Source organism: Eleutherodactylus coqui, chromosome 1 (assembly GCF_035609145.1).
Source record: "Eleutherodactylus coqui strain aEleCoq1 chromosome 1, aEleCoq1.hap1, whole genome shotgun sequence".
Classification (NCBI taxonomy): domain Eukaryota; kingdom Metazoa; phylum Chordata; class Amphibia; order Anura; family Eleutherodactylidae; genus Eleutherodactylus; species Eleutherodactylus coqui.
In genome coordinates, this window is record NC_089837.1 from 399,394,198 (window position 1) to 399,408,290 (window position 14,093).

Here is a 14,093-nt window from a genome sequence, read left to right on the forward strand (position 1 = left end):
CATATTTTTTTCCTATAGTGCCCATGAAAATGAGGATTTACACCCCAAAATGGATACCCCCGTTTCTCCCGTGTTCAGAAGCATACCCATTGTGGCCCTAATCTTATGTCTGGATGCACAATGGGACCCAAAATGAAAGGAGTAGTCGGTGTCTTTCAGAACATAAATTTTGCTTGAAGGCGTTTTAGGCCCCATAGCACTTTTGTAGAGCTCTTGAGCAGCCAAAACCATAGAGGACCCCCACAAATGACCCCATTTTGAAAAGTAGACCCCTTAACTAATTTATCTAGGGGTGTACTGCCGATTTTGACCCCACAGTTTTTGAATGAATTCAAGCAAAGCAAAAGGAAAAAAATGTGATTTTCGTTTTTTGGCAATTCTGTCGTTTTAAAAACTGCTTTTTTTGTACAGCACACACAGAAATGAAGACTTGCAACCCAAAATGGTTACCCCTGTTTGTCCCGTATTCAGAGACACACCCAATGTGGCCCTAATCTTATGTATGGATGCACAACGGGACCCAAAATAAAAGGAGTAGTCTGTGGTTTTCAGAACATAAATTTTCCTAGAAGGCGTTTTAGGCTCCATAGATCATTTGTAGAGCTCTTGAGCAGCCAAAACCAAATAGAACCCCCACAAGTGACCCCATTTTGAAAACTAGACCCCTTAACGAATTTATCTAGGTGTGTACTGCCCATTTTGACCCCACAGTTTTTGAATGAATTCAAACAAAGCAAAAGGAAAAAAAATGTGATTTTCGCTTTTTTGGCAATTCTGTCATTTTAAAAACTGTTTTTTTTGTACAGCACACATATGAATGAAGACTTGCACCCCACAATGGATACCCCTGTTTGTCCCGTGTTCAGAGACATACCCATTGTGGCCCTAATCTTATGTGTGGATGCACAACGGGGCCCAAAATGAAAGGAGTAGTCGGTGGCTTTCAGAACAGAAATTTAGCATGAAGGTGATTTACGCCACATTGCTCACTTGTAGAGCCCTTGAGCGGTCAAAACGACAGAGAACCCCCACAAATGACCCCATTTTGAAAACTAGACCCCTTAGCGCATTCATCTAGGGGTGTACTGTGTATTTTTACCCTACAATTTTTTGAATAAATCTAAGCAAAGCAGTAGGAAAAAAATTACAATTTCAATTTTTTTTGGCAATTGTATCAATTTAAAAACAGGTTTTTTTGTACAGCACACATAAGAATGAAGACTTTCACCCCAAAATGGATACCCGTTTGTCCCGTGTTCAGAACCATACCCCTTGTGGCCCTAATCTACTTAAAGGACACATGGCTAGGCCTGTAATGGAAGGAGCACCCGTTGGATTTCAGAGTACAACAGAATAAATTCCAGGCCCCATTGCCCACTTGTAGAGCCATTGAGCGTCCAAAATGATAAAGAACCCCCTCAAATGACCCCATTTTAAAAACTAGACCCCTTAATAAATTCATCTAGGGGTGTATTGCGTATTTTGACCCCACAGTATTTGAATAAATCTAAGCAAAGCAGAAGGAAAAAATAACGATTTTCATTTTTTGGGCAATTTTGTCAGTCTGTGACAAAATTTTTCAGTCTGTGACCAATGTTGGCGCTCTGTGAGTCTCCGTAAGCTTGATGAGGTGCTTGATGAGGTGCAGCGGTCTCACACAGAAGACGCTCAACAAGCTGCTCCTGGAACTGCAGGAAGGCGAACGTTCCCGGGGCTTCTTGTAAATTGCGTATTACAGGTAGCGGTCTGAATAACGCCGGACTCACGCAGCCGTAGGTGGAATCCATTTTTTGTTTGTTTGTATTTCCCGCACTGTGCCTTAGCGATGACACGGGTACCCGCAGCCTGTATACAAGGTATGGGCTGCAGGTATATCCGCGACCATGGAGCACAATGGGCTCTATGTTGCGAATATCTGCGGTAAAATAGAACCTGCTGCGTTCTCTTTTCTGCGAGTGGATTACACAATTCCGACCCGCTAATGTGAGCGGAATTGTGTAATTCAATGCGATTGATCTGTGCAATACCGCGGATCAGACGCATGCGGAATCCGTAATTCCTATCCGGTCATGTGAGACCGGCCAAAGGTAGATCGCTACCTTTTTTTCACGTGACCCGCGATCGCTCAACAAGGTCACTGCTCCAGGCTCTCGGCGACCGTTGGTCGCTGGGAGCAAGGAGATTTTAAATTTCCTGGGCTCCCCGACTCCTGCGCATATGTCCGGTGTTTTGCTGGCGGTCGCATGTGCAGAATCTGGGAAAGTTCACGGAGGAAGATCGCGTCGGGGTGCAAATACGGAGGCCTCCGGTAAAAGGTTTCATCTCATCTCACTGATCGCATCGGTGAAGGGAGATGAATCTTCTCCTTTTTTTACTTTTACGTGACCGCCATTATCCATTGGATAACAGGGAACACGTGATCAGTAATCGCTCACTGCGGCCCCCTGTGAAATCTCCAGGCTCTCGGCTAAGTTTTGTAGCCAGGAGCAGGGAGATTTTAAATTATCCTGGCAATCCACGGCTTTTGCGCATGCGCCTGCCACTGTGGCGACGGGCACGTGCGCAGAAGCTGGGGTAAGGTCCGCAGATAAATCCGTGGGCCTTAGGTACGTCATTTCATCCTCCCTCATGGATATGATCCGTGGGGGGGGGGGGGGAGATGAAACGCAAGCTTTTTTAACTTTTTTAAAACTTTTGCAAACTTTTATTTTTTATTTTTACACTTTTGTTTTACTTTTTACACTTTTTTTTTTACTTTTTGCACTTTTTTTTTACTTTACATGATCACTGTCATCCATTGGATGACAGGGATCATGTCCCCAGTATAATCTCTCTGCTCTTGGCTACACATGGCAGCCAGGAGCAGAGGGATTTTGAATTTCGAGCCCCTCTGTGCACGCGCCTGATGTCAATCATCGGGCGCGCATGCACAGAGGGCGACTTCGGGTCCAGGAACACCGGGGACATTGGCAGACCTGAGGTGAGTATTTTCACCTCCCCTCATGGATCCGATCCATGACGGGAGGTGAAACTGACCCTTTTTTAAAAACCTTTGTAACTTTTTCGCGATCGCCGCTATCCAATGGATAGCGGCGATCGCGTGCCTGGGGACCGCTCACAGCGGTCCCCGGTAACACCTCCTGGTTCCTGGCTACCTTCAGGAGCCGGGAGCCAGGAGATTTCAAATTTCCCGGGGGCTCCTGGGCCTCTGCGCATGCGCCTGACGTAATCGTCTGGCGCGCATGCGCAGAAGGCCGGTGGCGGGTCCGGGAGGACCCGATCTTTGGGGGACACCGCGGACAAGACGGATGAGTATTTTCAGCTGCCCTGATAGATCCGATCCATCAGGGCAGCTGAATAACTAACTTTTTTGATAGTTTTGTTTACTTTTTGCGATCGGCGCTATCTATTGGATGGCGCCGATCGCAATACCAGGGGGGACTGCCCGCATCCTGGGATGACAGCTCCATGCTGTCGGCTACTTGCGGGCACCGACAGCATGGAGCTGTCACGTCCTCAGGCTAGTGGGCATTAATCCAAAGAGGATGCATAAAACTACGTCCTCTAGGATTAAAGCCCACTTTCTGAGGACGTAATTTCCCGATGGGGCCGTCATTAAGGGGTTATTACTTAAACTTCCAGTGCTTTTAACTGCTGAAGTGAAGCTATGTACATAGTAATGACATTCCACCACGTAATTTACTAAAGAAAAGAGCAGATAGCTTCTAAAAGCCCACAAAAAAGAATTACATTAAATAGCAGTGAAAGAAACACATTTGAGTGTGAAACTGTTAACCCTTTAGGGACCACCAACATGTCTTTTTACAGCAGTCACTAATGGGCTGTAAACCTGCACTTTCATCTTTTTAATGAGGTGGCTCAGCTACCTACTGATAGCCAGGGTCCTGTTCTTACAACCAGAAAAGGAGAAAAATCTAACAACCAGAAACGATCCTGGCAGTTTAACCCCATACATGCCACAATCAATAGCAACTGCAGAATGTAAGCAGATGACAGGGGAGGGGACTCTTTCTGTGACCCATCAACACCCTGCAGTGCTATTGCAAGGTACCAATGGGTTCCTTGCAAGCAGTCGGAAGTCTGACAAAGGTCTCCATATCTGCCATAATAGACTGGTGTCATAGGGTTAGTAAAATTCACTACATAAGTAATGCAGTGTACTAACCTAGCCATCGAACGACCACATCAAGTCCCTTTCAGGGACTAAAAAATAGCGTCAACCAAGTTAAATAAAGTTTATTTTAAGGGAAAAAAATACACATTTTTCCTCACAAAAATCCGTTTTAAATGAATAAAAAAAAATGTAAATAACCAACACATAATAGGAATACCATGGTCGTAACAACCCAAATAATGAAAATATTTTGTTATTTATCTCACATAGTGTACACTATAAAAATAATGTTAAAAAGTAATTCCAGAATTGCTATTTTTCTTTTGTTTGTCTCCAAAAACTGTAGTAAAAAGCAATCCAAAAGTCATAATGTATGTACCTCCAAATGGTACCAATAAAAACTTCCCGCAAAAAACAAGACCTCACATAACTCTGTTGCCGGAAAAATAAAAACGTTATGGGTCTTAGAATGTGGCAATGCAGATTCAATAGTCTTTCTTTAAAAATATGTTTTTATTGTGCTAAAGTAGTAAAAAAAAAAATATCTATATATACACTTAGTACTGCGGTTTCACACAAGCAATAAAATTGTGCAATTTTCGTGTGATGCGAGAGTGTGTGAAAGCGAAGAATTATGAAACCCATGCTTTTCAATGGTTTCTTTCACATTTGCAATGTTTTCACTTATGCGTTGTTACATGAAAAAAAAATCGCAGCCTATCTTATCTTTCTGCGTTTTGCAGTTTTTATGCGATGTGTTTTTAACATTAGAAAGTCCTATTGACTTTCTTGCGAGTAAATCGCGAGCAGAAGCAATGTTTTTGCAAGAAAAATTAGCACTGACACTCAGACATCTCATAAGAAAAAGTGTGATATTGCTGTGATTTTCTTGCAGCGATTTCGCGATCACTGTTTAAAACTAGCTTAATCATGCTGAAAAGACAGTTATCATATAAAAACAAATCTCAAAAAGAATGACGGAATTTCTGGACGTTTTCCTATCTGCCCCCCCAAAAATATAATAAAAGTTATACATTCCAGAGTGATGCCATTAAAATATACGACTCATCCCCCCCCAAACAAGCCCTCATATACATGTGTCTATGAGTTAGGGCTCTTGCAATGTAACAATAAAAATCACTTGGTCGTTAAGGTGCAAAATAGGCCGGTCACTAAGCAGTTAAACAGTTTATTTCTTTCACCTTCACGTGGACTTTCTACCGTGACATGGAAGTTGTCATAAGGGGTTGAATGAATTAACTTTATATCAAGCGCACATTACTAATCTCTCCTTTTTCAGCCTCTAACTCCCAATTTTCTTTTTGCTTACGACATTATTTGATTAGTTTAGGATGCAGTTTTAAGTGTCTAGTCCATATCTGCTGAAGAATTAAATCTGAAGGAAGAATTCTTCAATGTACGGCGCAATATCATGGCTTTACTTACGTAAAACACTTTCTCATTCATTACATACCCGAGGGAAAGTGGTGAACCGGTCCAGCTCCTCCACAAAGCAGAACATCTGCAAACTGATGGATGACATCACAATTAGGAGGCTGGCAGTGAACACCACCAGACTTCCTAGTTTTTTACCAGGTCCAAATATTTTATACACAAAGTCCTCCAAAGCAGGTGAAATCTTGATAAGTCGAACAACTCTTAGCACCTGTAAGAAGAAATATTTACATTATATTATCCAAAAGCGCAAATCATTTTTTTTAAATGTACCTTGAGATGCTCCATAAATTGTTTGCCTATTATAGCTATTAGTTTTCCCTCTTTAAAATAAAGTACTTGTATATGAGAATAGAAAGTTAACCAAATAGTAGGAAATGTCATGTTTGCATCAGAATACAAACAAAAGCCTCCAACAGAAGCAACTCCTGTGATCGACTTCCACTTGAAACTGCATTTCACAGATCTACAGATATCTTATTAAAACTGGAAATAATTGGACTGGTTTTATATGTTTTCAATCAGGAGATTGCACAGTTCTACTGCTGAATAGCTTGTCCAGAAGCATGCTAGTAGGAAACTGACTTTATATTATATACTATGTATGCACATTTCCAAAAATCTAATACATGGTTCTGCCAAGTCTTGCCAGCGTGAGAGTTAATTGATGTGTACATCCTAACCAGGAATATGGACAAGAGTTGCCCTAATGGGCAAACCGTTTCCGAGTGATTGTGCTCTTAAAACTTTCTAAAGTTTTGGCAGAAGATTCAATGTGTTCATTATTGTACCAAAAGAAGGTGCAAAGCATTTACACATACCTGAAAGTACGTAAACTGAGAGTGATAGAGAACAGGATAAATATGAAGAGTTGTTCCAACTACAAGGAGCGATTCGAATTTGTGAAGAGAGGAGCTAATGTAGCCTGTAAATCCTAAACACCAAATCTTCAACAGAGCTTCCAAATCAAAGAGTAGAGTAAATGCCACCTATGAAGGAAAATAAATGAAAAAGAATCACTTAGTGCCCAAATGGCTACCCATCAATGTTCAGAGCTGGCTTTGGCCGTAATATCAGGGGAATGTCTGAAAGTCTAGAAGATAAAGTGCAGGCTGTGGCTGTATTCCCATGTGTTTGAGGAATTTAGGAGTTTTGACAAATAAAGATGTATATCTCAGGTAATGTCCTGAAAATACATCTTGAAGGTATAGTCACATTACAATATTCTAAGATAATCAGACACTGTATTTTTCTTTTTCAGCCAGCTATTATGGGTAAGCAGTTGGCCCCATGATCGTCTCTCCTGCAGATGACAATTGCTGTATTTCCCTGCAGAGGTCTGTGCTACCATACAAGTGGATTGCAGCTATGAGTAAAACGTTACAGTGCAGTAGTGTTGAATTGCAAGTTAAAAAGCCACTCCAAAGAAAATATGATTCCATCCCCGCACCCTTCACCTGATTGTCTGTCACTTTCATGCAGGGTAGCTACCTGAACCAACTCTTCTTGCAGGAGGTGGGGACACTGTTGAACTGTCATCTCCTCTATTTTAACTGTGTGACAGGTGCCTCTAATCAATAGAAGTAACTGTGATAGGAGTGTCTGTGTTCCTCTCTAAAGTGTGTGTGGTAGGGTCTATCACAGAAGTTCTGCTGATTGCAAAACTGACTAATTGGAAAATACATAACCCCAGGTAAATTTGACCAGCCGACCAGCATTGAGTTCACATGACCAACTGAGGAAAAAGAGACCAGAAGTTTCAGATAGAAAGGAATAACTAACTAAAGTAACACTAACTCACTTATATCCTGGGAGGCATGCTACAGAATGAATGAGAAAAAAAATTCACTGGAATGGCCCTTTCAAACTGCACCCCAGATACTGGTCACTATTAATTATATCATAATGCACAGTCATTAAGACATTTGGCCACAGGGAATGGACACTGCACTACTAGGTTTGATGCGTGGCCATTAGGCCAGTGTGTAATATTCATAGTTAGTGCAATTCTACTGGGTTGCCCTGGAATCACTAAGGTGACCACTGGATTAAAACGGTAGATGTAGATGAAGATTAAAGTGCACACATGTATAAACTCTAGAAATACACTACCTAATTAGAGAGTACGATGGAAGACTGAACCCATTTTCAGATTGAAATACAGTAGTGTATAACAGTCTGTATTTTTACACAGCGTCTATTCAAAAACTAAATAAAACATGACAAATGCAATAAAAGCTTCATTATGTCCAAAATGGTTTTAAGTTTTTTTAATCCCTGGTTGATATTTAGCAAATAAGGTAAGATGAATATCAATAAATTATAAAATTGTAAAGGCTATGATGTCTGGATTTGAATTGCTTTAAAAAACCACATGTGTCGAAAGCTGTCAAATCACTCAACGCCCGTTAGTTATTTGCCTTTGCTGAGTGTGCGCTAGCCATTAATCCCTTCTTATTTTCAGTAGTGTCCATCTAGTAATACAAAACAGATGAATCTGCATTTTTGCTTGTGCCCTCCAGTGCCCTGTCTGTTGCTTGATGTCTCCGTGTAATTTTGTAGAACTTGATGTCACTCGTCTTAGATGGTAGGGAGGATAGTTAGAGAATAATGATGGTCTTGTGCACTTTATGAAACCAGAAAACTCATGTCTTCATTCAATGCTATAATGTATGTTGGGAACGCTATCTTTTCTCCTTAGGGAGAGCACCTAGAAGGTGAGTGAGTGAGGAGACTTATAAGGCCATTCATGCTCCTCTGGGTAATATGCAAATAGGGGAGATGGAACAATACCTCTGCAGTGCCACCTATTAGAAGGTAGCATTCCTGCAAGTCAATGTTAGACTCTCTATACAAGACTTGTAACAATTGGCTTTCAATTTCCAGTCATTGTTATAAGACTTCTATAAAGTATCTAACATTAACTTGCAGGAATGCTGCCCTCTAATAGGTGGTGCTGCAGAGGCATGTTCCATCTCCCCTATTTGCATAATGTGTTAGAATGGTCATTTGTGTCCATCATGATATCATTGTCTTTAATAATCATTGTGCAATTATAACTTAAAGGGGTTTTGTGATTTTTTTTAATTCAAAGCAGTAGGTGATGGATAAAAATATTAAAAGAACATATACTCAAATGTCCCGAACCCCCCAGCTCCAGCACCACACCTCCCATCCTCCTCACCAAGCCTGTTCATTAATTGCAGTCAGTCTGTATATGGAAGATCAAAAACTGTCTGCAGCCAATGACAGCCCACTAGTGTCTGATTTGACATTCTATATAGCAACTTGTAAAGAGACCAGGCATGGAAAACAGGAAAAACGGCGCTGAACCCGTGAGGGTCTGGGATGGGCAAGTAGCTGTTTTTATCTCTTACCCATTGACTGCTGGTTCTTTAAAAAAAAAATTTGAAAACCCCTTAAGGGACCTTTCACATGTGCAGAATATTTCTGAAAGATGCAGCTAAATACACAGAAAATTCTGCACCCAGATCTGCATGCAAACATTGTGAGCTATGGAGCAGAATTGTGCAGCAGATTAAGCTGCATCTGTAGATGCGCATGTGAAAGCCATCTGGCATGCTGAAGCCTAGTTGTTGATGGTGCTCAAAAAAGCTTATGTGTGAAAAAGATAACATCATACACTAATTAGCCCTTTTCTTACCAAGTCACATTACGATTGGAGTCATTCATGTAGTAGAATAACTGTGTAAAATCAGAGGCTCATATAGGGACAGTACAGGCCCATAGAATTATGTGGCAACCACAATTGTGATACATGTGACATGGATCATGAATATAGCAATGTGCATGGGCCCTTCATGGGCTACTACCAGAAATAAGATTAAAAAAGCAAAGCTTTGATCCTTATCTAAGCAAGTGAAAACATCAGCAAGTGTTAATAATACTTTGCTAAAATATATTTAAAATATGGAAAGTATTTATACAGATGTGGAAAACATTAACTTGACATTTAACATGATAACTCAGCTACAATGTATTACAGTGCTGTAAATGAACTTATCACAACACACCAGTCATGTTAATGGCTGCTACATCTGTCAAAGTATTCATATTTTATGTCATTTTAAAGAAGACTGTAAAATAATCATGTCTCCAACTTCCCTTTTTCAGAAAACACAATGGTTATTAACTAAGATTATCTAAAGGGTTATGTAAAGCAACCATTAGCATTTAACATTTTGTTTGTCACATTAGTCAGCGATTAAAGAAAGGACTATAATAGACAAAACAAGCAAGCTTGTAAGAGCAACTTAAAGGACTTTTCCGGACCCGCTGTCAGAGCTAGGATACACCGGAGTTCGGAGTGAAAGCCACAACGCTGACCCCTGTGTAGTAGCCATTGATTGTAAATTGCAGGCACACTCTCATTGATTTCAATGAGAGCTGCGTCTGCAAAGATAAGTTTAGTTTTTTAGCTTTGTTTTTTTTTTTACAGCATATGCCTTGTAGGATAAAACGTGTGTTCAATTTATTGTACAAGTCGTTATGGATGTGACAATACCAAACATAGAATCCTAGAATGGTAGAGTTGGAAGGGACCTCCAGGGTCATCGGGTCCAACGCCCTGCTCAGTGCAGGATTTACTAAATCATCCCAAACAAATATTTGTCTAGCCTTTGTTTGAACACTTCCATTGAAGTAGAACTCACCACCTTCTGTGGTAACCTGCTCCACTCATTGATCACCCTGACTGTCTAATATCTAATGTGTGTCTCCTCCCTTTCTGTTTCATCCCATTGCATCTAGTCTTTCCTTGTCAAATGAGAACAGGGCCCACCACTCGGCACTGTGACAGCCCTTCAGATATTTGTAAACAGCCATTAAGTCTCCTCTCAGCCTTCTTTTTTGCAAGCTAAACACTCCCAGATCCTTTAACTGTTCCTCATAGGACATGTTTTTTTTTCACCAAAGAGGGTAAAATGCATACAAAAATGTTTTTAGTTTTAATTACTACTATTTCATGTCTCTGTCTGGGACTGCAACCTGCGGACTTATGATAATTTATTGTAGTACTTCTGTACTGGAATGTAATATAACTATAAGCAAACACAGGCCATGACAACGCATCGGCCCTCTGCTATAACATAATGAGGACCAATTATATTACAGAAGGATATCCTTCTCTCTGTAAACCCTTTGCATGCCACAATCAACATTGATCACAGCATGTAAGGGTTTAACAGCGGGGATTAGTGTTATCACCGATCCCCAGAGATGTAGCAGGCAGCTGGCTGCCAGTCACAGTTGTCTCCTGCTACGGATGATGCCGCTGGCGCTCCTTTTGAGCCTGTGGCATCCATAGAACGTACAAAAGAGACTGTTAGGTTCCACCACGTGATGATGTTCATTGTGTTGATAGGAAAAAGACTGCTGCACTCTGTGCTTATTCCTGCCATGAAAAATAACAGGCTCTACAATAGACGCGGATGTGACCATAGTCAAATATATTTAAAGAGGTTCCAAACTGGAGCTATACTGTATTCTATCTTCAAATCTGCATCAACATATGGCAATATCAGATCATGACATTGTATACGATCAGTGTATGATAGTTTTTAAAGTAACACTTGTTGATTTTTTTTTAACATATTTATAGATTTTGATGGACTCAGCAAACTAAATTAGGTTACATAAAAAACAAGACATAGTTAGAGACAGATTCAAATTACCTTTATATATGAAAAAGTACCAAAATGAGAACTTTCACACATGAAGTACTGATGTGGTAACGAATCTTTGAATGAAATCAGAAAACAAAATGAGGTTCTCCACTAATTATGTTTAATATAACCATGTTCTTTCAAGATGTGCCATTTAAAGTTTGAGAAGTGTTAATATAAATGTTCCTGTCGGTTGCACTCTTGATGATAATAAGCAGCTTAGCAACCATCATGGATTGCCTACAGAGGTTCCACTCAAGCATCAGCTCATTACCACTGACATTTTCTTCAAAGAATCTAGCTTCCGGATTATTGGCTGACAGACTTTATTCATAGTCATACAAAAGAATCTGAATACGTTGGGAATATGTTGCTTGGAATCTTGAAGGAATAGTTTACAGTATTTTGAATGGTAACTACATTACTGCCTGAAATAGTCATTTGTATACCCACCTCGGCAAGATAGAACTCATCGTATTGTCTTTTAAAGTTCTCCCCTTTGTAGTAGTTGCTGGCAGCGACAATGACATCCACGGCAACCATGCTTAGTATAAACATGTGAAAAATGGACGATCTCATCATTTTCTGCACATGGACAAACATAAGGAATGACAACATTACTCAGGATTACATCTCGGACTCTATTTCCTCGCACACAAAATATTCAGAAAAGGAATGATCACATTTTCTGGTGTCCCATAAATGAATAGATGTTTCTTGTTATAAATATGTAACAATCAGCGGTAATTTTACAAATGGTATATGGTATTCATGCAAATTGCAATCAGCGTGGCTTTTAACTGTACATCAAGCATGCTTGTGTAAGTGGATAAGACAGGTTTAATGGGGAAGAGAATTAAAGAAATCCTTTATCTGGTGAACTAAATTTGTCATTTTGTCACAGTAAAAGCATTGTTAATTCCACAAAGGATGCAGCAAAGTATTAGCTGCCAGGCTTGACATTAAAGGGCAATGTGCTAATTACAGTACATTAGTGTCAATATTTGTTTGCACTGCATTGTGTATGATGTTTTTATACATTTGTCCATAACATTTTATATCCAATGTGTTATGTAGCTCAGGGTATAGAGGTGCGAATACTAGGTGAACTACTTAATGATATGGTACATGACCTATTCTACAAATGGCAATGGCACAGACAACTTTCAGGTACTTTAAATTCTATTAGGCTGGATGGACATAGCTATGACTTAGAGCAAAAATAGTCCCACTGAAATGGTTTCTAGTTAACTTTCTCGGAAGGTCAAGTTTCTGCAGTCACATGGACTAAACTAATGTGCTTTAATATTACCAATATAATAAAATGTTACATTTGCTGTATTCAATGTTACATTTCATCCAACCCACTGACCTACAATGTATAAAACCCTTAAAGATTAACAGTAATGACTCATACACTGTGTATCATAAAGGACAAGTTAACCTAAGAAAATACGTTAGCCAAGCTTTCAGACATGTTCTTAAATACATAAGTAACATTGTATTTGACATTTAGATACTGAATGCAGACCATTAGCTCAGTTCATTCCCCCAAACCTTCCTCAAACCTTCCTAATAGAAGTTTTTTATTTTGTGTTCTTTTACAATTCAATTACATTCTTCTACAGTGATCCTTCTAATAAATTATATTACATGGTAGATTTAGTTGTTAAGTCTTATTAAGGACAATCCATGTAGGCATGCATAAATAGAAGTAGGTATTTATATTGTGTCATAATATATAAATAAATATGTATGTATGCGTGTTACTCTGTATATATATATAGATAGATAGATAGAGAGAGAGAGAGATAGAGAGAGAGGGTAACACACATACACGCACAGGTTAATAAAATCACAGATGAGTCATTTCAGATTTATCTCCACCTTCAATGTGTCCCATTATCTGTACAATTCCATTGAAAACAAACTAAAATCAGTTAGACTAGAAGAATAAAATTAACAAAAATGAAAATAATGTGGTTGCATAAGTGTGAACACCCTCTTATATTTGGAGATGTGGTTGTGTTTAGAATTAGCCAGTCACATTTAAACTCAAGTTACATAGTAGTAGTCAGTAGACGGCTGCAATTCTTTACAGGGATTCTGATTTACCCCATTTTAAAAGTTCACCTCTTCTGGTAGGATTTTCCTGACATTTTATTAGTTGGTCAGTAAAGAGCTTATATAGCACATGGAAGGGGTCTGATTGTGGAAAGGTATCAGTCAGAAGAAGAGTTACGAAAAAAAATCCAAGGCATTATATATACCATGCAACACAATGAAGATGGGTATCGAGAGATGGATTAAATTTGGCACAACAGTGACATTACCAAGCACTGGATGCCCCTTAAAAATTATGAAAAGATCGTTGGAAAATTAGTCCAGGAAGCTGGCAAGAGGCCCACAGCAACATTAAAGGAGCTGTAGGAATTTCTGGCAAGTACTGGTTATTGTGCATGTGACAACCATCTCCCATATTCTTCATATGTCTGGGTTGTGAGGTATAGGGGCAAGGCGAAGGTCTTTTCCAACAAAGAAGAACATGCAAGCCTGGCTATGTTTTGCCAAAACCAACATAAAGTCTATCAAATATATGTGGGAGAACATGTTCTGGTCTGATGAGACAAGGTTAAATGTTTTGGCCATAATTCCAAAAGGTATGTTCGATGCAAAGCCAACACTGTGCATCACCAAAAGATCACCATAATCACAGTGAAGATAGTGGAGGCAGCATTTGGCTTTGGGGTTGTTTTTCTACTGCTGGTACTGGGGATTTAATCTAGGTGGAGAGAATTATGAACAGTTCCAATTTGCAT

The 14,093-nt window shown here is 39.7% G+C and overlaps 1 protein-coding gene across 2 annotated transcripts in view; it reads right to left on the reverse strand.

Moving 5' to 3' along the window:
- Positions 1 to 14,093, reverse strand: part of NALCN (sodium leak channel, non-selective) — a 421,791-nt gene that overhangs the window by 255,588 nt on the left and 152,110 nt on the right. For both annotated transcript variants that reach the window (XM_066593014.1, XM_066593005.1), the window contains 3 exons: positions 11,728 to 11,859; positions 6,412 to 6,579; positions 5,610 to 5,801 (listed from right to left, as the gene is read on the reverse strand). In XM_066593014.1, the coding sequence (XP_066449111.1) occupies positions 5,610 to 5,801; positions 6,412 to 6,579; positions 11,728 to 11,859 (492 nt within the window). The remainder of the gene's footprint in view (positions 1 to 5,609; positions 5,802 to 6,411; positions 6,580 to 11,727; positions 11,860 to 14,093) is intronic.